The sequence below is a fragment of the Manacus candei genome, unplaced genomic scaffold (assembly GCF_025592945.1).
Source record: "Manacus candei isolate 608988 ecotype Guabito, Panama unplaced genomic scaffold, ASM2559294v1 h1tg000017l, whole genome shotgun sequence".
Lineage (NCBI taxonomy): Eukaryota > Metazoa > Chordata > Aves > Passeriformes > Pipridae > Manacus > Manacus candei.
Window position 1 is genome coordinate 33,086,804 of NW_026138065.1, and position 22,261 is coordinate 33,109,064.

The window sequence follows — 22,261 nt, forward strand, 5'->3', positions numbered from 1 at the left end:
ACCAGCCAGGCAGTATCCTCCCCCTTTCACGGACCAGCAGGCAGCTCTCCTGTAGGGACCCTCGTTCTCTGTGCGAGTGTCAGCCTGCCCAGGCAGCCCCTCCAGTTCCTCCTGCACCAAAAAGGCAGTGAAGTGTGGTCAGGCCCCCTGCTAAGACACAGATGACAAGATTGCACCCCTGGACAGAAACACATGACACTGAAAACGCTCCTGCGAGGCCTCTTTCCCTGGGAGGGCAGCGGCTGCCCTGCAGTTACGACAGAGATGTGGGCACCCACAACTGCCCAGAGCCACAGCAACCTGGGCAGTGCAGACCGTGGTGCTGCTTATCTGCCCCTGCTTTCAGCTTTCTTCACACAACTGTTTTATCCATGGGGCTTGCCAGGTTGCAAAGGGCATTTTCCTTTCACCCACATTCCAAGCTGAACATGCACACACACACACTAGAAACTCTGGGTTTAATCTGAGGCTTTCCGAGGTCAAAACAAACCATGACAAACAGGACTAAGAGCAGCCAAGTTAAACTGTGCTCTGACAAAGCACTGGCCTCTCAAACACACCGTGCAGCTTGGTGCCAGGGCTGCACCACTACAGCTCAAGAGCCAAGAAGGCTGATGAGGGCGGATGGTCCTTGGGGAAGCACATCAGAAGTGGCTCTGAAGGATTGCCAGAAGTAGCTGGATCAGGTGATCTGCACATGCAGGAGGACTGCTCCTCTTGGGAAACCAGCACCTCCCACTGCCCTAGAGACGCTCCCCTGATTGTCCCCTGGCTCCCCACAGCACCGGGAAGGCCTCACTGGACAGGCCAGCCAGGTTGTCCAACTCACACCCTTGGGAACCACTTAATGCTCAGCAGCACAGGGACTCCCCATTACGGAAATGTGCGTTTGTGTCTCTGCTCCCTGAACTCGCTGCACTTCATCTGCTCTCCCGGGCTTTAAGCTCTGAGCAGACAGAGTTCACGCAGGTGGATTTGTCCTATAAAGCCCGTGGTTTGGAAGGATAAACATGAGTACCCCCTAATCTGCCTGTTTCTTCTGCTCATTTCTCTCCTGTCACAACGGGCCAATTTACCTTTGCTGTTCATCCAGCCCAGCATTTACAGCATCTGGAAGACTCCAAAATTGACTGAGGGGTAGATGAGAAAAGCTGTGCTACATTCTAAGGCTTGGTTATGCAAAGCTTTGTGCAAACAATGGTGCTGCCACCTTGGTGAAGAGGCCAGGAGGAGTGGATGAGAAATCTTCACAGTGTGACTCAGCCCATGTCTGGTTGTGAATGCATCATCCACTTATAATTTAACCATTGTCACCTATTTTATGTGCAGAAACAGGAGTTATGAAAAAATACCAAGGGACATTTTTTTTCTAAGTTGTAATATCTTTATTTGCTTAAGTAGTCTGAGTCAACAAAGTCATACTCTCCTCTATTTCTGAGAGTTTCTTCAGCATCTGGCTCACCTTGGCCTCATCGAACTCCAGACAGAGAAACTCCGATTCCTACAAAACAAAATTGCAAGAACAATATTTGAGAAAAATAATTACATTTGATCACTGTGCAGAAAGAAATGTTTGGTGAGGAATTTGACAGCTTAACTCCACTTGGCAGTGGGCTTTCTTGTATCTTCCTGAATATTTTCCTGCGCTGAAGTACCTCTCGAAACATTCCCTGATTAGGAAGCACTGGAAAAGTCAAATCTCTAGCAATCCATTAGTTAACCCCTGAGGCTTTGTGAAGCATCATGCAGAAAACATCACAGACCCCTGCTGCAGTTAACCATTCTCCCTGGAAATGAGCAGAACTGGACAGTGTCAGCCCAACCAGTGCAACTGCTGCAAATTGGGACTGCAAAGCAAATGCCTCTTCAGCTCCTGCTAAATCTCCCCAGTTTTAGCATCCCTGTTTTCCCAGACCCGACTAGGAAAACGACTTGAGCTGTCTTTCACAGAACAGCTACTGCAGGAGCAGCTTTTCTCACTACCCCAAAATAATCCCACTATCTATAACACATTACAAGTCTCGTTTCACAGACAAGATCTGACAACAGCTCCTCTCCGTAACTTGACCTCTCTTTCCTCCACATGTGTTCCAGCCACGGGCTGATTTCTATCCTGACCTTCCAGGGAAGGAGTGGCAGTGCCATGTTATGCAGCCCTAGGTCCCGGTCCTCGACAAGATGACCTCAAAGGCCTCCTGTTGACATCTCAGGCTTTCCAGCCACAACTCTGCACCCCAAGTCATGTGAGCCCATCAACAGACTAAATCAGGCCAGGGTTTGCCCATGCAACCTTTAAGATCTGCTAAAGCTGATTTTATGGCTTAATCAGACGGCGAGTGTGAGCAGACAGGAGGAGACTGAGGTGCCTAGATCTGGAGGAGATGTTTTTCATGAGCCTAAGGCATAAGGAGGACTGTTTTTTCCCCCTCTTCAGGTTTTGTCAGCTAAAAGGAATGCGAACTGCTCAAAACGAAACTCTTTGATTACACAAAGACATTGCCACTTCATCCAAGTGTAAGTGTACTCACTGAGCATACTTTTAGCTATAAAGCAGCTATAATTTTCCCATGTGGGTTGGATGGCGTCTGGTTATCCACTCTCAAGTGGACCAACCTAAAATTTGACCAAGAGAGTTGTAAATCAGGCTGTTCAGAATTGAGCTTCGGTTTTATTTAATGCTTTGTTAGTTTATATCCTTCATGAAAAAAAAGAAGACAAAATAAGATGCAGAGGTGAAATTCAAACCTCCTTATTGCTCCCCTAAGGTGTCCTCCAGGAGAAGAACAAACTTGGTATCTCTGCTCATGATCAGCAAGAAACAAGGCATCCCTTTTGATATACTTCTTATTGTTAAAGAATAATTCAGCCCACTTGGATCCTCTGCAGTTGAGCAAAACCAAAATGGAACAAATCAGCCAGTGACTCGAAGTCCTAAAGCCCAGCACAGTTTGCTGCCCAGGCTGAAACCTGGACTTCAGCTGAGCCCTTCATGGGGGTGGATGTGGTCTTTGGAAAAAAGGTGCCTGTATGTGCACAAGAGGGGTTGTGAGAGCAGGTGGCATACAATGGGAACAGCACCTGCATCCCCACCTTCGGGCTGGAAAGCCAGGCTCGATGCTTTCAGGAAGGTGTAGGAATGGACATCCATTTCCTGCAACTGCCAAAGTTTTCTCCCCACATGCTCTCCCACCCCTCCTCCCATTTCACTCCTGAGCCTCGGCTATAAAAAGGAGCTGCAAAACAAACAACCAAGAAACACAAACTGCCCCCAGACTTGAATCAGGTTGTCTAGGAGCTGCAACAGCAGAGTGCCGCAAAAATATTTTTATGAGAGACCAAAAGAAGTACATCTTTTTCTATCTTAGTAACTATACTTAAAAAAACCCCATGTATTTTTAGAAAACCAATCCTCACATGCTGAAAACTTTAAAAAATACAATTGTTCTCTATGGCATAAGTTTGAGCAGCTACTTAAAATGGTTTCTAGCAACTGTGATACATCTAGTATTTTTAACTTTTAGCCAGTATATTGGAACAACAAAAAGAAACCTCTCTGAATTCACATATCATTTTGTTTTTATTCATATTCATTTCCAGGGAGAGGGAGAGGGAGTCAACTCCACCTTCACACAGGGAGAGCTCCACAGCGTTCAAGAAACCGAAACAGTCTGAAACTGGACAGGGTTTGTCCAGTTAGATCCTATTTCACACGAAATGCAGTTGCATTTTAAAGCCACCAGCCAAGGCGCCAGACCCACTCTTAAAAGCCTTCTCAACTTGATGTGGTGCTTGTAAAATCATTAAGGGTTCTTTGTAAAGGAATTATCCCATCTTGAATTACCAGGAAAACACTCCTTAGATAGTGAAAAAGCATCAGCTTCTGATGCCTGTGTGCAAACACAGCCAGCCAGCCAAGTACTTCTGGACTTCTGTACCCACGCAGCTGCTTCTTGGAGCAATGGGAGTATTGTAGGGGTTTAGGTCTGATCCTTTTGGTACAGGCAATGCAGTCATTTGCTCTGCAGAGGCTGGGATTCAATGCAATTTCATTGCTCAGGAAGATATTTTATTCTCCTGTCTTGGGTTTTGCCTTAGATGACGATGTTTTAAAGATTTAGCTGTCCCTTGCATAAGTAAAAACCCAATCTGTAATGTCACCAGAAACCCAAAGTGCCTTCAAACATCCTAGTACCTTTCATTGTGATTAAGAACCCACATTAATTTTCAGCCTTCCCAATTTTTTTGGTCAACAGAGACAGAAAAGACATTCATTGCTTTTGGGAAGGACTAGCCGATAAAACAGTTTTACAGCTGCAGTTATGCATTCACTTGTTAGCAAGGAAACCTTGTTCTTATTATCAGGTTTTGAGACTGTGGTAAGCAAAGTTCTTTACTAACAGAGGGTTTTTTCCTAATTAAAAGAATTGCAGAGCCCAGACTTTCAATAAAAGCTATTAACGAAAGTGGAAGAGTTCAGAAGTGTTGCCCTTTTTTTGGGGACTGAAGCCCAACCATTCAGTGACATGTGATTAAAATAAAAAGGAACTTCCTTCTCCACTTCTTAGTCAGATGTGTGAAAGGGTGAATCAAAGAAATTTCTAGCATAACATTTCCCAGAGAAACAAATTTTGTTGCTTGTTAACAACTTCTGAGTTCCTCATGGGTAAGCAGTAAATAATTTTTTTTTTTACTCCATGTCATTTTTCCTTCTAGATCACAAAATATTCTGCATTTAAACAAAACTTCTACCTCTGTTATCCAGGAAAACCATCAAGTATATATTATGTAAGTAACTGAGTGTATCACAAATAAAGACTCCGGAGTCAAGGCTGTCAAACCTCTCAGCATGTTACATTTGCTTGGATAGTGAAACCAGCAGGGAACACCTCCAAATCAATATAATATGGTACTGTAATATGCCTGGGGACAACTACACACAGTTTTCCACCTGAACAGGTGCCTCAGTGTCCTGTGCAGAAGAGGTGGTGGGCCAGGAATCACCCACAGATCCCACCTGGCTCACCCCAGGCTGACCTGCAGGAAGAGGAGTCCAGGAAGAGGTCAGGCATCGCCAACCAGCCCAGGAGAACTCCATCGCTCCCTCGAGGAGTTTAGGCAGCATTATGTGTCTGAATAATACTTGTCTTATATGCAGAAGAAACACAAGGGTGTATAAAGCCACATACATAACAAGCTAACCAGTAGTTCTCTTTCAAACAGAATTATCTCTGGAAATACGTTATCTGAAACCAACCTTTGACTTTCGTTTTTAAACCCACCTCAGAGATTGCGGGCTGGGCTCACATCAAAGCAGCAGCGCTATGGTTAAACCAGCCACGTGTTAACACCAGATGAGTATCTGCCCGTTCACAATACAAGCACATTAGGCTGCAAACAGGAAAGCCAGTGGGGGATAAATAAAACAAGGAGCCGGTCCCAAGACGTCACCAAGGCTGAACTTGTGGCCAGCTCGAATCACACGGAGCGAGCACACAGGAAACGTGCCTGGGAATTCACAGCACACACATCTTCTCCAGAAACACCCACGACCAGAAACAAACGTCATTTTGTTTCCAATGCATTAATTAAGCAGATACTGATTTTAGAGTAAATCCACTTTTGCAAATAAGTATTAAGAGATTGCTCCTCTGGAGTAAAAGAAAATGTATGCATGGGCTTAGATAAAACCTGCTTCAGCAGGACAAGTTAGGGTTACAAAAAAAAATCTGGTTTATCTGATGATGTCAACTCCCCCACTTCCTCCAAATTTGCTAATTCCATGTAAATACTACCTTACTAAAACACCTGCAGGGACTACTATGTAAATATTATCCCAAGTTACAAGTGTAGTAGCATTTCAGCAGGAAAATCAATCACAGAATCATAGGATGGTTTGGGTGGGATGGGAAGTTAAAGCTTGTTCCAAGCCTCTGCCCTGCACAAGGACACCTTCCACTGCACCAGGTTGCTCTAAGCCCTATCCAACCTGCCCTTGAACATTTCCAGGGATGAGGCATCCATAGCTTCTCTGGGCAACCTGTGCTGGTGCCTCACCACCCTCACAGTTAAGAATTTCTTCCCAGTATTTATTCTGAACATACCCTCTTTTAGTTTAAAACCATTCCCTCTTGTCCTGTCAGTCCATGACACTCCACGTCCAAAGCCCCTCTCCAGCTCCCTTGTAGCCCCTTTAGCTATGGAAGAGGCTCTAAGGTTCTCCCCAGAGTCTTCTCTTCCCCAGGCTGAACGATCCAAACCCTCTCATAGCAAACTCACTCTGTCTCCACAGCAGAGGTGCTCCAGACCTCAGAACATCTTTGTCAACCCCCCTCTGACCTCATTCCAACAGGTCCAGGTGGATTACTGGCCAATGATGGTCAACTACCTTATCAGCTCCCATTTTATACCTTCCTTCCCTTACAGGAAAGTACCGAAGCTCCCTCCAGATGAACCTCCCTCCTTGCTGGCTCAGCACCACAGCAGGCTTTGCCTGAGCCAGTACCACCAGCCCCCCGTGCCCACAAGCAAGAACTGCACATGCTCAGTTATCCCCGTTTTTATTTCTTAATCCCAGAAGATTATAACTGTAGTTGAAAAAGAAAGTCTCTGGAAAGAGCCAGTGAGGAAACCTAGAGATTTGACAGCAGGAACTGCACCTCCACTTGGCAAGTAAAAAAAGTACAAACCAGTCCAAGTCCTTTTAACCTTTTTTACACAGTGCTCTGTCAGGGTCACTTGGATGGTTTTAAAGTCAATAGATTGAAAGCACAAAGTGGCTTCTTCAGTCATTCCTTGGCACATCAGCACTGCTGGGAGCCGGGGGAGCAGAAGTGTCTCTAAAGCAGCAGCAGGGAGCTGCCTGTGGAACCCACTGGCTCCAGTGTTCAAAGGAAGCTGGCACATAGCCCTGGCCACTGCCAGGAGGCATTAACATGTTAGAGTTATTTCTCTAACAGGGACAGAAACAATAAGATTCTATTATATTATTTTCAAGGTCTAGCTAGACCTGCTTAGAGGCTTTCATTGATAAAGAAGTGCAAATCTTAATTAAAAACAAACAAACAAACAAACAAAAGAAAATAATGGGAGGGGGCAGGGGCAGGAAGAGAAAAAAAAAATTCCAAACACCTTCTCCCATTCCAAAAAAGGCAAGAGAAAAGAAATAAAAACCAAAAAAGGTCCCAACATAACCAGAAATTCAAAATGGGAATGAGACACTTTGTAACAGTGCAAGGACACATTCTCCTTGGAAAAGGCACATCCAGAAGTCATTTTTGCAACAACGCTGCCAAGCTCTATCGCAGAAGCCTCCCTTCCTTGGAGACTATTTTTACTTACTCAGTACTGTGGGAATTTTTTATTGTACTGTCTGATAGCACAAAATAAATAAACCCTGATAAACTCAGCACTATCACTGGCTTCCCAAGCTTTCTTCGGGTGGCCTCTCCCTGACAACTGGTGCACACAGTTCCCAGGTGACTCACCAGGACCGCCTGGGTAAGTGGCATTGGGGTTTGTTCTGCTACATGTGGCTTTGGTGACTCTTCCATGCAAACATCTGCAGCAGGAATGTCAAAATACACAACTGACCTGCACTGCATCTTGCATGGATGACCCAAAAAGAAGACAAATATTGGATTTGACCTTATATTTTCTTCTTCAAAAATTACAGTAATACCACATTAAACTGGTGATTCCACTGGGTGGAAATATTTCATGTCAGATGCTTATGAGAGTGATTTATTTCTGCCATTTAGATTTCGTCTTGGAAACATTTGATAAATGGTAAAAAAAAAACCAAACAAACTACAGGGCTGCCACAAACCAAATGGTAGAAGTGTGAGATGCTGCATCAAATCTTCTATCACATTGAATCAATCGTGATCCCACTGCAAACTTGAGAAGTTATTTTTGTATTCATTAATATTCCGCAAGATATACTGGGGCATATGATAATGACAGCAAGTCTAGATAATTCCAGGAAAAAAAGGGAATGGATGGCAATCCATTGATTTCATACGACCACATTTCTGCCAATACTAAATTCATTGAGCTATTTGTGCTGCAAATCTATAATCATGGCCTTCAAAAACTCTTAGGCAAAGTGCAATTCATTTCCATAACACTGTATAAAAAAAGCACAAATATTTGCAAAAGAAAGTGCCTTTTAATTCTCCATTATTTTGGTATTACATGAACCAGGAACCTCTTAAGTGAATTATTATTACATCCCCATAGAAAAAAAAGTGAACTCGACTGCAGCTTTTTTAATACTTTTAATGTAACATCAAGCCTGTAATATCACAGATTAAACAGATAAAGGATTGCAGAAATTGGAACAATTCCAGGAGGATAAAAGTAAGTCCCTGATACTGCACAGCAAATATAATGTCATTCCTTTCACATTATCAGCCTCCTGAAAACAGTCTACCTCGTATTTTATACCCTGCAAGAAAAGTGAGCATTTATGGATATAGAGGTGCTTTAACCTGCTGCTCTTTGTGTCTTTTGGAAGCACAGGTTTCTTTTCAGGAAATGTCAAAAAAAACACCCCAAACCACACTTTAATCAGTATATTAGTAGAACTAATTAGAAGGTAGCTTACTGTGTAGCTTTTATATGTTTCATATCAAAGAGTTAACAAGAATAATATTATTCTTAATAATTAACAAGGAAAAAAGCAAGGGCTTTTATGAAAGCCTTATACATTTTCTATATGGTTGTGCTGTTTTCAAACTGGTGATATTAACCTGAATTGGTTTCTGTAAGCCCTTCAACTTCCTCTCTGTTTGATTTTTTTTAGAAAAAATCACTTTGATTTGTACCTGTACCTGCTTTAACCTTGTGTATTCCCTATATCCTACCCAGAGAAAAGTCTCCTGTCCTGTGTGCTGCCCCTCCACAAGCTCCTTATTACAGGAGTTACTTATCCACACTTCCACTTAAAAACATCCTACCACAATGCACAAATAGAGAGGCTGACAATGAACAAATGGTGGATGTCTAGCACAGGGAATCACCCTGCATTTGTGATTAGTGATCTCTGATTTCTGTTCATTACTGAAGGAGCCCTCAGTCACCCTAATGCTGAGCCACTTCATAGGGCAGCTTGCTGTGGTCAGAAAGGGAAGGTTACAGAAGCCACAGTTCTGCTGGTACCAACATAATCCAGAAAAAACCCACCTGTTCATGCTGACAAGATGCAAATTTCGTTCTCATTTATGGATGACTCTTTGCAAGGTTACACCTGTAACTTTTTATGTGGGCTTATCTGATCCTGATCGATTGCTGTTTGCTAGGCCTGCTTACCTGGTTCCTCTGATACTCTTTTACAACATCTTCAACTATCTGAGACTCAAGTTACCCCATAAAATCTGCTGCAGTCACTGGCCACCACAGGAGCTTAACAGAATGGAAAACCCTCTTACCTTTGGGCAATGTCCTTGCATAGCCTGTTCATCAGCCTGAACCCAGAGCCAGGTACCTACAGCAGTGCCCAGTGCATCCAGAGACTGCATTTCCCCTTTGGAACATGCTCAATTAATGCAAAAGCCTCTTGGAATTGAGGTGTTGGACAAAATCTCTATCAAAGACACACAAATAAGATATTCAGAGGCTCCTAAATTTTTAAGTCAATTCTTTTTCATAAGGGCACCAAGAGGCACCTTTCTGACCTTGCTATAAACCTTGAGCTTACTATTTCCAAGTCTTGGTTTTTTTCCCCAAAAAACCATTATGGCACTTCCTATATAAAGAAAGATATTTAAGGAGAAACACCCAGAACATTTTTTTTCCCTCCTAGTCTTGATCTTGGATACAGACAAAGCAGTTTGGGGAAGGATTCAACCTGGCACAGGAAATACCGACTATGTAAGTTGGTCAGACTTGATGGCCACTAAATATAGGGCCAGGTAATCCTAACCAAAGGCATTGCCACCACTGTTGCCTTCTTTAGATAGGAATGGAGTTGATAAGAGAACAAAAAGTGTTATGATCTAACTCCTGGTGGAGGAATGAAAAGTCAGATGTCTCTGTGTCAAAACTGTTTATAAAAAATAAAACAAAAACACACGCTTCCCCTACTTCCTCTCTGCCCCTACAGACACCATTTTGAGAAAGAAAGCACATCAAGACTGTTTTCATTCGAATTACAGCACCTTTGAAAGCACAGCTGAGCTGGAGTTCTTTCACACCCTAAAACAATAAGCGTGGGATGTTTAATCTTTAACATGAGCATTTTTCTTCTGCTGCTTGACTGGCTTGAAGTGAACAGGTGTAATGGTGTGCCAAACAAATCACTTAACCTGCTTAGCCCAAATACATTGTCTTGGTATGCAGCTCTGGTTGGGTCTGGAGCCAGCTGTTACGTAAACAAAGGTGTAAAGAGAGTGAAAATCACTAAGAAATGCATTTGCTCTCTGACTCTTATTTGCACAAACCCTGTTTCCACTCGGCATGCTTCAGAGACCTCCATGCAGATGGGCTGCAGAGATTTATATCACTTAGTGTGAATACTAGGAAGAAAGTCCTGCTCTTCTCCTGTCCTACAGACATGGCAGTTTCGTCCTTACAAGAAGATAAAATAGGCAATACAGCTCTAGAGAGCTGTGACCCTTCAAGGGCGAGGCTTATTAAGGGAAAATTTCTGAAGAATTTATTTTAGAGGTTTGTGGTCAATTTTTAGAAATCATAGAATAGTTTGGGTTGGAAGAGACATTTTAAGGTCACCTAGTCCAACTAGAGCCATCTAGTCCAACTAGAGCAGGGACATCTTCAGCTACATCAGGTTGCTCAGAGCCCTGTCCAACCTGACCTTCAATGTTCCCAGGATGGGGCATCCACCCCCTCTCTGTGCAACATATGCCAGTGTTTCACCACCCTCATTGTAAAAAATTTCTTCCTTATATCTAATCTGAATCTGTCCTCATAGACTGGTCATCACTGGGTGACCCTCCATGTGGGAGATGGTTCATAAAAGCTTCATGCTTCATTTGGCAACAAACACAGCTGCCAATTCCCAATCGCCCTAAAAGTGTAAATTACACTGAAAGTTTCATGTTATTTTTCCTCCTTTACAATAAAGCTTTTGGGGATCCTATGCAATTCCAGGGTCTGCCATAGGACGCAATCTTAGGGAAACAGTAAAATAATATATTTTAAGTTTGTATGTGGATGTCCCAGTTCATGCCTACGGATATTTGGCAGGACTTAAGAGGTTTCAAAAGCAAAAAAAAAAAAGACAGTGATACCTGCAAGCTTCACCAAACTGTACAGAGAGCCACATAAAGACATCATAAAAAAATTTAAATTACCTTTGTGTTAGTGTGAGAATTAAATCAATGCATGTATTTAAAAACGAAAGGAAATACACCATGTTTCTGGCAGGGTATCAGGTTCTCATCTTCTTGATCATGTTTTTCGCTGGCTCAGCTCAGCACCCCCAGCACTGGTAGTCCTTCCACTGCCGGTGGTCACAAGGATGCCAGCGACCAGAAAGCTCCATCATCATTAATTCAAGCTCTGTCTGCTGTGTCAGCTCTTCAATGATGAACTGTCTCTCAGTGGAACCACTGCAAGGTGATGTGCTCTTCTCTGAGAGTCCTCTGCAGGGGACCTCAAAGGGTAAATGCCCCTCCTCACTTATGATTTGTTGCCTTCCTGTCCTGATCTGCATTTTTCCATCCTGTTCAACAGCTGTACTTGTTTTCTTGTGCCGTATTTTGTTTGGTTGGTGTTTTTACGACTGGCTCAGAGAGCTGAAACATGTACCTGTTTCATCTCCAAATACCTGGGCTAGCCTCTGTTTTTTCAATCTTGTAGCACTTAGCTGCAGCATGAAATTAGTCCAAGAAAAAGAGAGCCCTTCCTGAAGTATCTTCTGCTTTTATCCTAAGTTCGGCTACTCCAGTAAGAACATTAATCAGACCTGGAATTCATATTAATTACATTTTAACCTACCTATTATCTAAAATGAGAGTCATTCAGCATGGCCAAAAAATTAAAATCAAGCATCACTCAGCATCATAAAACCCCCCACTTTCTCAGAATTAAGTTTCAACTACTTTATGTTATTATTTACCATTTTCTTACATGTTTTGGAAAGTACCATATCACAGCACCAAACCCTCTTTGCCACTGGGGTATGTTTTTGTTACAGGGTGTCACCAAGACCGTGCACTTGGTTATCTCTTAATTACATAAGGAAATTTCTGTGCTTTAAACATAAATTTTTATTTAATCAAAACAATGTCAGCCACATTCCTCTCTGTTACTGCAATATATACTGGTAGGAAAACAGGAATGAACTGTGGGGTTAAGAATTACTTTTATACCAACTCCATCAACATGGTCTAAGTAATCTGCATTTAAAAATAATCTCACAGTTAAACAATACAGTAAAAACCTGAGCAGAGAATTCCTGACCTTTAGGAGGCTGCTAGACTTGGGATTCTGGCATATTCTGACTGAGTGTACTATCAGCTTGCAGGCTGAATAATGTGGTTAGCATCCCCAAAACAGATCTCTCTTGCTCCCCTGCAGCTCTTTAATGTTTTAGTTTATCTGTTACATAAATGATTCAAGAATCCATTAATGTCCTGCCTAAAAGTATTACACCAAATATAAAAGCTGAGTAGAAATTAATATTCTCTATGAATATCCTCTTCCAACCCAAAACATTCTACGGTTCTATAATCCTAAACCAATTTATTTTCCATGGGAACAGACAATGCTGGCTCCTGTTCATGGTAATGGCTAGAAGACCTTGGCTTTTCCCCTCCAACCAGTCTTCAGTCAAGACCACACCTGTTTTTCTCAGAGAAGAGACCGAAGATTAGAATTACTCTGAATCAGCACTTTGGAATAAGATGTGTTTAAAACCTTCTTTTCTGCTCCTTTCTGAACGGTTCATACTTGCCCTGTGGTCTAAAAGGCACCCAGATTGCCTGAAACAAGAGAAGGTGAGGGGTGTACAGGGCAGGCAGCTGAACACACGGAGCTGAACTAAAAGTACAGCGGTGTTTATTTTGGTTGCTGCAAGTTTCGCAAGTGGTTGGTAAAGGCCAAGCAAATCCTCTGCTGATCTGTGTCTCGTAACAGCAAGTGCCCTCAGAAAGTCCCACGTTAAAAAGGTCCCTATATTCCTGCACCTAAGCTCTTAGATCAGCACAACCCAGCTACAGCAAATACGTTTTGTGCCCACAAAATGGTATTTTTTCAGAAATAATTTTTCAAGGGCAGCTGTTTATGCTCATCTCTCCTGGCTGTGTCCATGGCATCGCAGCTCAGCGATGCCAGGCATCCATTTGCTCCAGGGTGTTTCACCATGCAGAGGAGGGAGAACACAAGCCTGGCACAACAGACCCTCCCCAGGCACACACACCACCAGCAGCATCTCAACCTCCTCCCAGGAACATTAACCCTTTGTCCCTGGCACAATCACGCACCCCACAGATCTGGAATTATGCATGAATACACCACTAAATGAAGAGTGAAAAGCTACTAGCATTTGGGCAAAAGGGCTCATCTAAAAATATGTAAACCGTGTACCAGGGGCTTGAAAATATGCCTGCAGTTCAGCACATGTTCAGCTGGGTTTTCTTTCTTAAAATATTTAACAAGACAAAGTGGTCAAGCTTCTTTTTTTGCTGCTTTTATGGCATTTATCTACACCCTTTCCGATGATCTGAAAATAGAATTTATCAGGACAAGAGGGTCACTCAGAGTTACGCTGCCATTGCAGACACATCTTCTCAGTGGAACCCGACTAACCATGCTTGCTTCTTTTCTGGAATTCAAACATGTGAACTTACAAGGGGAAAAAAGCCAAACTGGGAAAAAAAATTGGTCTATATAACATTTGGTATTTTTTTCTCATCTCTTTTAGAATGCAAACTGCTGTCTTGCAATTCACCATGAGAAATCTCCCACGGAAAAGGGGGCAGCCAAAAATCTGTAGTCCAGCCTGTTTACAGCCCCTCCAGCACTGCTGCTATTGCTGTTTCAAAGCCTGGGGACAGGCATCACACTTGGATTTATCAGCAAAACAGCAGCTCTAGCTCAGTGTGGTGCAAAGTCTGCTAAAGACAGTGTGAATCTCTGCACTAACTTCAGTGACCTTCAGATCAAATGCACAAAAATATCAGCATTACGTGCCAGCAGGGAGACACCAGAGGAACACAGTTCTCTTCTGAAAAGAAAGGAAAAGCTACAGATTTGCATTTTTCTATGCCTTTTTTTTTTTTTAAACCACAGAATATGTCCTTGCTCATATTTGCTGCATAATACACAACTCACTTTTGTTTTTTCCAGCCTCTTTTCTTGTGTAAGAGGAAAAGCAAAGGCTCACAATGAAAGCCGAAGCTGTAGGTGCAACCCTGAAAAGAGATGAGCGTGGGAGGACATTTATGCCTGTGCAGAATCCCACTGAAGCCAAGGGGCCGTCTGCTCTGCCCACACAGCTCTTCTTGCCTCAGTTAATATTACAACTTTGTTTTATACAATCTGTGGTTTCAAAATGAATCCTGGCAATGAATGTAGGCAATAGAATACAAACTCTGGGCTACAGTCAATGCACCACACCTGTATTCATCTGTTTAAAAGTCTAATTAGGACAGATCACGACACCAGTTCTCAACCTGATCCCAAAAACAGCCCGGCCACAAGAATTGTTTTAAAGCACAGAACTTCACATTCCTCTTGACAGGCATCATGTTGAACCGTATCTCTTTTCAGGAAAAGAAAAGGTTCAAAGAAAAGTTATCTAATTTTGGTTGACCTCCTGTTCTCAATTCAAGGGCAAGTGGTACTGAAGTAGAAATCATTTCCATAACTGAACTGCAGAGCAGTCATTTAACAATTAATAAGTGATCCACTCAGGATATGGAAATGAATATGAAAATAAACATGTGAGAATTGAGATACCTCTGCACAAAGAAAGGCTGCAGCTCCTCCACGTCAGATATTTAATTGGTTGTCTTTTTCTTTTTCTCATCATGAACAAGGGGAGAAGAGGGCAATGAAATATAAAAGACCTTAACCACTTCTACTGAGGAAAATGGAGATGGTTCATTTAGCTTTCTGTGCCTTTGAAGCAGAGGAGAAGTCTCTCTTTTTTTTTGTCTCTCCTGTCTTTTTTGGCCTGCAATCTACAGTTTGGATGTCAGCCTTTAGCAGAACAGGCACGTTTCTCATCAGTAGTAAATCTGTAACACCTTCCTCCTGGACCCAGAAAATGTCAGATTTGTGACGGGCTCCCCTTGGCAGATGTAAGGTCATTACTCTTGCTGCAGGACTGTGAGGAATAGAATGCATTTCACCTCCTCCCTATTCCTGTGATCAGACTAAAGGTGCCCTCCTAGGAGACCAGCCAAAGCACCAAGGACCTTGCCTTGTGCTGGCCTGGCACATCGAGGCCATGAGGGCGCAGGGACACCACCCCCTGCCTTCTCACTGCAGCTCTTGAGTGGAGGAAGAAGAAGAAGAAGAAAGAAGAAGAAGAAGAAGAAGAAGAAGAAGAAGAAGAAGAAAAAGAAGAAGAGGAAGAGGAAGTCAGATAAAAGAAAAATGAATGGAGCTGTGATTTCAGGTAGGGAGATGAGATGGAGAACAGCATTATACGACTCAAAGCCACCCTTTCCTTAAGGAAGCAGAGAACAGGAGGACAATGTGCAATACCGAATGCTGTTGTCTGGTTTTAGACAGCTGTCCTGAAGTGGAATCATGGCAAAATTTGTGAGTGGATCTGTGTCCTTCTCTTTTCAAACATCAAAGCACTACACTTTTTTAATCCTGGCAAGCCTAGGGGTTTGTACTGATGGCTGGTCTTTCTGCTGCTTCCTTGACCAAAAGGTACTAACAAAGCCAGGACTGACTGTGCACCATCATCATCAAAATACCTGTTTCTGGTTTAAATACTTTGCTTTTCAATTCCCCTGCCTGCTGACCTGCCAAGGGCTGGGAGGTAGTGGAGATTGTATGGAAAGATCTGGACTGCTTTGGGGGCTAGTAGGGCAAAAAGGGGCCTGCATACAAAGGCAATGAGGACAGGGAATGTCTGTCTCCTTCCCTGCCTGCTTGCAGGATTTCATGTCTCTCCTCACCCTGCTAATGCCTATTATATCTTTCCATGTCTGTTATATCTTTCTTCAAGGTTAGGAGACAAAAGCTAGCACAGACTTTGCAGCAACAGTAAATAATTAAATTTATTTCCTCCCATTCTTTAAGCTTGCTTTTATCTGAACCCCTGCTGAATGCCAAATAGGGATTTTCACTGACCAGCCCACACTTGCACTCGTCCTTCACAAGCCTTTACAACACACATAGAGCTCAGAGAGGTTTACAAAATCCAAACAACTCTTTCTCTAAAGCATCATTTTGTCTCCCTTCAGGAGATTTTTAAAAAAAATAAAAAAAAATCATTAGCAAAGCTGGGTTCAAGTCATGGTAGCTGCTGTCTGTATCTACCACAAAACTGTAGGGATTGATTTCTCCGAGTCTGCCAAACCCTCTGCAGGGAGAGCACGGAGCACTGTTCCTTAATTTCCTTGTACAAAAGGATTATCCTGAGATACAGTATGCTGGGAAGCAGCTCTGCATTTGGAATGGCCTTTCACCCCACAAGCCCAATTAAGAGTTTCGGAAACAAGTCGTAGACACGTAAAGATATTTTCTAAAATATCAGCCTCAGTTATAAAAAGGGTATTGGTGCTTTAGAGCTCCCAGAATAACCAGGGAGGGAATACAGCATTTTTGGCCTCCTTCAATTGATTCCCCAATAAACAAGTTCTTGATGAGAACTCAGCATTATCATTTAATGGGTTTGTGCTCCTCCTGTATGCACCTGCTTAATGAAGGACGGAAATTAAATGCTGATAAAATACCTTATCTTGACATCACAGACCTCAGCTTCCCATCTCAAACCAAAGCAGTGGCAGTGCTTGGTTGTGGTTTGGTTTGGCTTTTTTGTGGTTGTGTGGCGGTAGCAGAACAGGGAAGGACACTGGGCACCATGAGCACTCCCTGCACCAAAAAAGCAACAAAAAAGAGTAACTTCCAAAAAAGTAACCTCCACTATACCTATTAAGAAAGCTAGGCAGTCACATGAAGAAATCAAATACATCTTTGGTTGGTGTGCTATAAAAAGAGAATAACACACCCTTGTTGAAAAACATCTCAGAAATGCTTTCCAGAAGGAACACTTTGGATGTGCTGTTGAATCCTGAGCTACTGCAAAAAGGTTAATACAGTTTTCAGCTCACTGTTGAATTTTAAACAATAAAATAGGTACAGACAACATTAGACATGTATTTTTGTTTTTTAACCTCACTGGAAAGACTCAGTGGTCAATCCTTAGCAGCAATTTCATAGATGCACTTGAAGTTCAGACAGTGAGAGGCCCTATGTGATTTCTCCACAAGAGAAAAACCAAGTAGGGATGAGAATGGACCTGCCTGAGCATCATTTGAGAGAAGTCATGAGGGATTTCTCTTGCTGGAAACCTCTCCCACATGCCACCCTGGGTGGACAATGCACCTGCCTCTCTCCACTGCCCTCCAGCGCTGCTCTTGAAGAACGTGTGTGATGAAATTTCTATCATGAAATCTCCAAGAAAGCCAAAATCTTACTGAACAGGGGACTAATTTAGTGCTCCTACCGCGGATGAGCCTCAGAAACATGGAGCAGTACTTGCACTGAATCACTGTAGAGCAGCCAAGGAGGAGGCAAGAGGGCCATTGCCCATGTTCAAAACAAACACCCCAGACAATATATTTCATCTGGACCAGACCTCTAACGCAACCCCCTCTTTCTTGCTAGTTTTTGATTGCCTTGGATTCTGTGTCTTAAAATGGTCATGAATAGGAAATGATAAGCAAATACATCTCCACTCACTCCCACTGTACATTATACATCCTTTGTGAGCAAAACAACCAGGACTTTTTAAAACTGTGGCAAAGCATATTTGTAACTGTTACTACAGATACGGTGAGTCACTAATGATCTGGGCGCCAGAAGAGTCTGCTTTCTGAAGTCACCACTGCTCGTTATTTCAAGAAAACAATTAGTCAAAATTAAAAACGAAGCCCTAGAGCTTCCAGGAATTGGTTACTGTGCTTTGGATATTCATGAACAGGATGAAGTCAATAAAGGCTGTCTGGACCATCCCCTCACCCCTTCATAATGGGTATAATAACTTGAGAAAACCTCATCAGTAAGGGACAATAAAAATATAGATTCCCTTCAGGAGCTATGGATGGGGAGGATGGAGGGATGGAAATGCTGAAAAGTTATTCTTATTTACTGACTTGTCTGCATTAAACTCCAAGATACATAATTTTTATTTTTAACCAAGAGTCTTCTTAAGCATCTAAAAATGAGAGTACCACTCATACTGGAAATAAGTTCAAATCACAAAACCCCACACTGTTTAAAACTGAGATTAGATTTTCAAAAGACAACACATTTAGAAGAGAGTGCATTACCAGAAATGGAACATCTTAAACTATTTCTCTTCATTAAAAAATGAGTCATCATACTTTTCCCCAGCTAGAACCCATTTATCTAACTATAACGAGGAGCTGGCATTTGATGTTATAATCTCCACAGATTCACCCATCAGAATATAACTACTGCTGGACCAAAAAGACCCTGGCACCTGGGTCAGATGCACCAGTAGGACTGTCTAAAGTTCTTTAGTCTCAGAATAGCTGCACCCATATGGACAGATGCACTCGGCTCAATGAGATTTATTGCTATTAGATAAAATGGCCAGAAAAGCAGCTTTCCTAATTTTTTGTCTTAGGTGAAAGCTCTAATCACTGTCCTTTTAGTTTCCATCCACAAAGGGTAAAACCGAGTTGTTGGGTTGGTTTTTTCTCTAAAAAAGCCCTGAACAAACCTAAAACCCCCATATGCTTGGAGTTTCCATGACATCATCCCTCCCTGTGCCCTCGCTGACCTGAGAGCTCACTGCAGGCACAGACATGTGCCATCAGCTGACAGCTCCAAACAGGGCAAGCAACCAGCCCAGCCACTCACCTGGGTCTGGATTTACTCACTGAAAAAAAACCACCCTCACTTTATTCCTCAAAGAAGGGCTGGGGAATCTGGAAAAATAGAGCAGAACACCACTTGCTGCTTTCCTTGGGGTATATGTTTAAAGCGTCTTTACTTTCAGATTGCAATACAATATTTACCTGTCCCAAGGTAACTATGTAATCACAGCAAAGACAGTGGAAAGACAAACCAATGGAGAAGAATAACATTTATTATTTACAAAAAAACCCTAAGTTGTTTCCTCCTCGTAATCTTCTCTTCTTGCTTTCCATCAGCAGTTTGGTAACTAGGGATCATTTCTTACAACACATTTTCAACGTGTCTAGTGCAGAGGCGTTCTGTCCTGGAATCCTTGAACCACTTCAAGATATGACAGATAAAGAAAACCAATTTTTAGTTTGGCTTTGGAGCCACACAGCCGAAGGGTCCAGCACTTCCAGAAAAATATTTTGGGCTTCACAGCTGAAAAAAATATGATCCCATGCTACAGGCACTATCCCAAGAGTGTATTACATGGAAGGGGGCTTACTACCAGCATGTGCTACACTCACTTTGAGGTCATGTCACTCTGTCCCTAATTCTGCTGTCCATTTTTTGGGCCCATTATCCATGGATTGAGCGCCTCGAAGTGTGCAACTAGCACTAGTACCTCTCAAACACAGGGCACTTAACGGCAGCAGAATTTAAGAAGTGATGTCCTACAGCTACTGGTGGATCTGCTGCTTAATATTCACAGTTCAGCTAAAAGCAGCTTTGAAAAGGCCCTTTTTCAGACATATGTACGAATGTTAATGATTAATGTGCTTTTGCATGAAAGAGGGGAAGAGGAACAGGTGTAGCAAAAAGAAAACAATCGTAGGAAAAAGGTTGTTAGGGAAAAATATGGTGTAAAGGACGAAGAATGGAGAACCAGTCCATCCTTGGAGTTACCAAGCGTAGCAGATCACAGTAAATGAAGTAGGTACCATTTCATTTTGAGGAGAAGACAATTTGCCATCAGTACAAAACTCCACTACAATAATTTTCCAACTTACCAAGTTGGTCCACAATTTTTTCAGGTGTTTTTTGCTGCCTTTCATTTGATGCTTTCTTAGGTGACACAACAGGGCAGCACTCTTTAAAGTAAATACAGAAATGTTTCTTGTTGAGAGTGAAGAAAGCCCCTGCAAAGCCTCTACTACAGATGTAATTGCCTAACACACACCAAAGACTTCTGCCTGAAGAAATCAAAGTTAACATGTATTTTCTTCTTTTTCCTTTCAGCAAACAAGCAGACATGACAGGGTACCAAATGAGCAATTTGAGACTTACTTCCAGTGAAGGACAATATAACTTAGGGTGAAAAAGTAAAACCTGAAGCAGCCTTTAAACAAAGTCTCCTATCTCAGAAATACCCTTCAATACCTTATCATGATTTGGAAGGTTTGTTAATGTGCTGAAGTATTCGTTATTAAACGGCACACATGAGAAAAACATGATCAGACCTTCCAGGAATCCTCATGGTAAAAACACTGTGTCTGGGGAGCAGAGGGCTCCTTCTTGATGGCCCTTCCTGAGAAGGGGCAGAAAGCTCCACCTCCAGCTGCATGAGGAGACCCATGACACTGAATTAGTCTGATGAAGACCTTTCTCACCCGCTTCTTAGAAGCTTCCTCTTGCTTAACCCAACAAGTTCTTAAAATTGCCCTGCCACGTGCCTGGAGCCCTCAGGAAAAGCACAGTCAGGAAGGCATGTACCAAGCGACCCCCTCATATGAAAAGAACAATAAGGAAATGGTGTATTTTGAATATCTAATCAAGGATAGGGGTTATTACCAGAATTTTATATTCTGCACTACCTGCATGGACTGCACAAGAAAGCAAACATGGCTAACTCAGTAATGTGAATCCCACTGCAGCAAGGAAGTTCATGCAAAGCTTTTCCTTTAATGCCCAAGCCAGGCTGGTTATCTGAAACAGAGATGCCAGTTCACAGGGCAAGCAACTACCTTGAGAGCTTCAAAACCTGAAATGCAGTAATCCATCAGTCTCCCATAATGTTTTGTTAATGGATTACCCAGCTCTGCTTTTAAAATTGCAGATGACATAAGAGTCAGGTTATACAAAGCTGTAACACATTCAGCATTAGAAGAGTTTGTATAAAATTGCAAACCTGTTGCATAAGCTTCACAGGAAACCAGATCGTACATGGATTTCGTCTTGATCAATGTGTCTAGTCTACAATCTAGTTTCCAAAAATACCAGTGTAGTTCCTTCTTGAAAAGTCAATGAAAATGTTTGAGGTGAGCTGATGAGATGATGTTTGCCATGAATAAGAATGTTTATATTGGTGATGCTTTAATGTTTGTGTAAATGCTTGTGTGACACTTGCTTTTTACCCTTCAGAGTGAGCTTTACATGAATTCTAGATGCATTTACCTTCCATTAATGACAATACCTATAAATTCAGATTGTTTTTCATTGAAAAAAAAGTTTTAAAGAAGCAAGGAAGAACCTCACAACTCAATTGCCTCTGTCACAGAAATCAATTGCCTCTGTCAGATGACAACAACTGGACTTGTTTTTAAGTAAATGGAGTTGTTTTTAAGTCATTGGTTAGCAAGAGTTCAATACAAGAGGGCAGCTAACAGCCAAATTCAAACTTTGATGAATTTTCAGAGCTGCTAGATATGGGTACATGTGACCATCTATCAAATACTCATGAAGAAAGCATCTCATCTGACAAAGGCATTTCTCCTTTTCAGTTTTTTACAGTGTGTGCTTTTGAAATTAGAGCTCTAATCAGAATGCTTTCCATGTCCAGTAAAGACCAAAAGACAATCCGAACCTGAGACTGCAAACTTCGACTATTATATCCATTAGTCTTGATTTATTCAAGGCTTGAATATTCTCAGTAGAGTAAGGGTCAGCATAATGCTCTATGCTGATGTCAAAGTGCCTTGCTCAGCTGTATTTTACCCTCATTTGAAGGTTTCATTAGCAATAATTACTTTTTTAAAGCTACAAATGCTTGTCTTTCTTAAGACTTTACTTACACATCTTGGAAAATCTAATGGGTTGAAGACTGACAGAGCAAAGCACTCAATATCCTAATCAATACAGCACTCTATGTGCTAACTCTCAAGAGATTGGCAGTAAACTTATCTATAAAGTATTATCTGGGAATCTCAGTTCATGTGTTAAGAACTATACAGTGAGAGAGAAGAGA

The 22,261-nt window shown here is 42.2% G+C and overlaps 1 protein-coding gene across 2 annotated transcripts in view; it reads right to left on the minus strand.

The window, feature by feature from the left end:
• Nucleotides 1-1,361: 1,361 nt before the first annotated feature.
• Nucleotides 1,362-22,261, minus strand: part of COMMD1 (copper metabolism domain containing 1) — a 67,416-nt gene continuing 46,516 nt past the window's right edge. For both annotated transcript variants that reach the window (XM_051783857.1, XM_051783858.1), the window contains one exon: nt 1,362-1,501. In XM_051783857.1, coding sequence (XP_051639817.1) covers nt 1,394-1,501 — 108 coding nt within the window. In that variant the 3' untranslated portion in view covers nt 1,362-1,393. The remainder of the gene's footprint in view (nt 1,502-22,261) is intronic.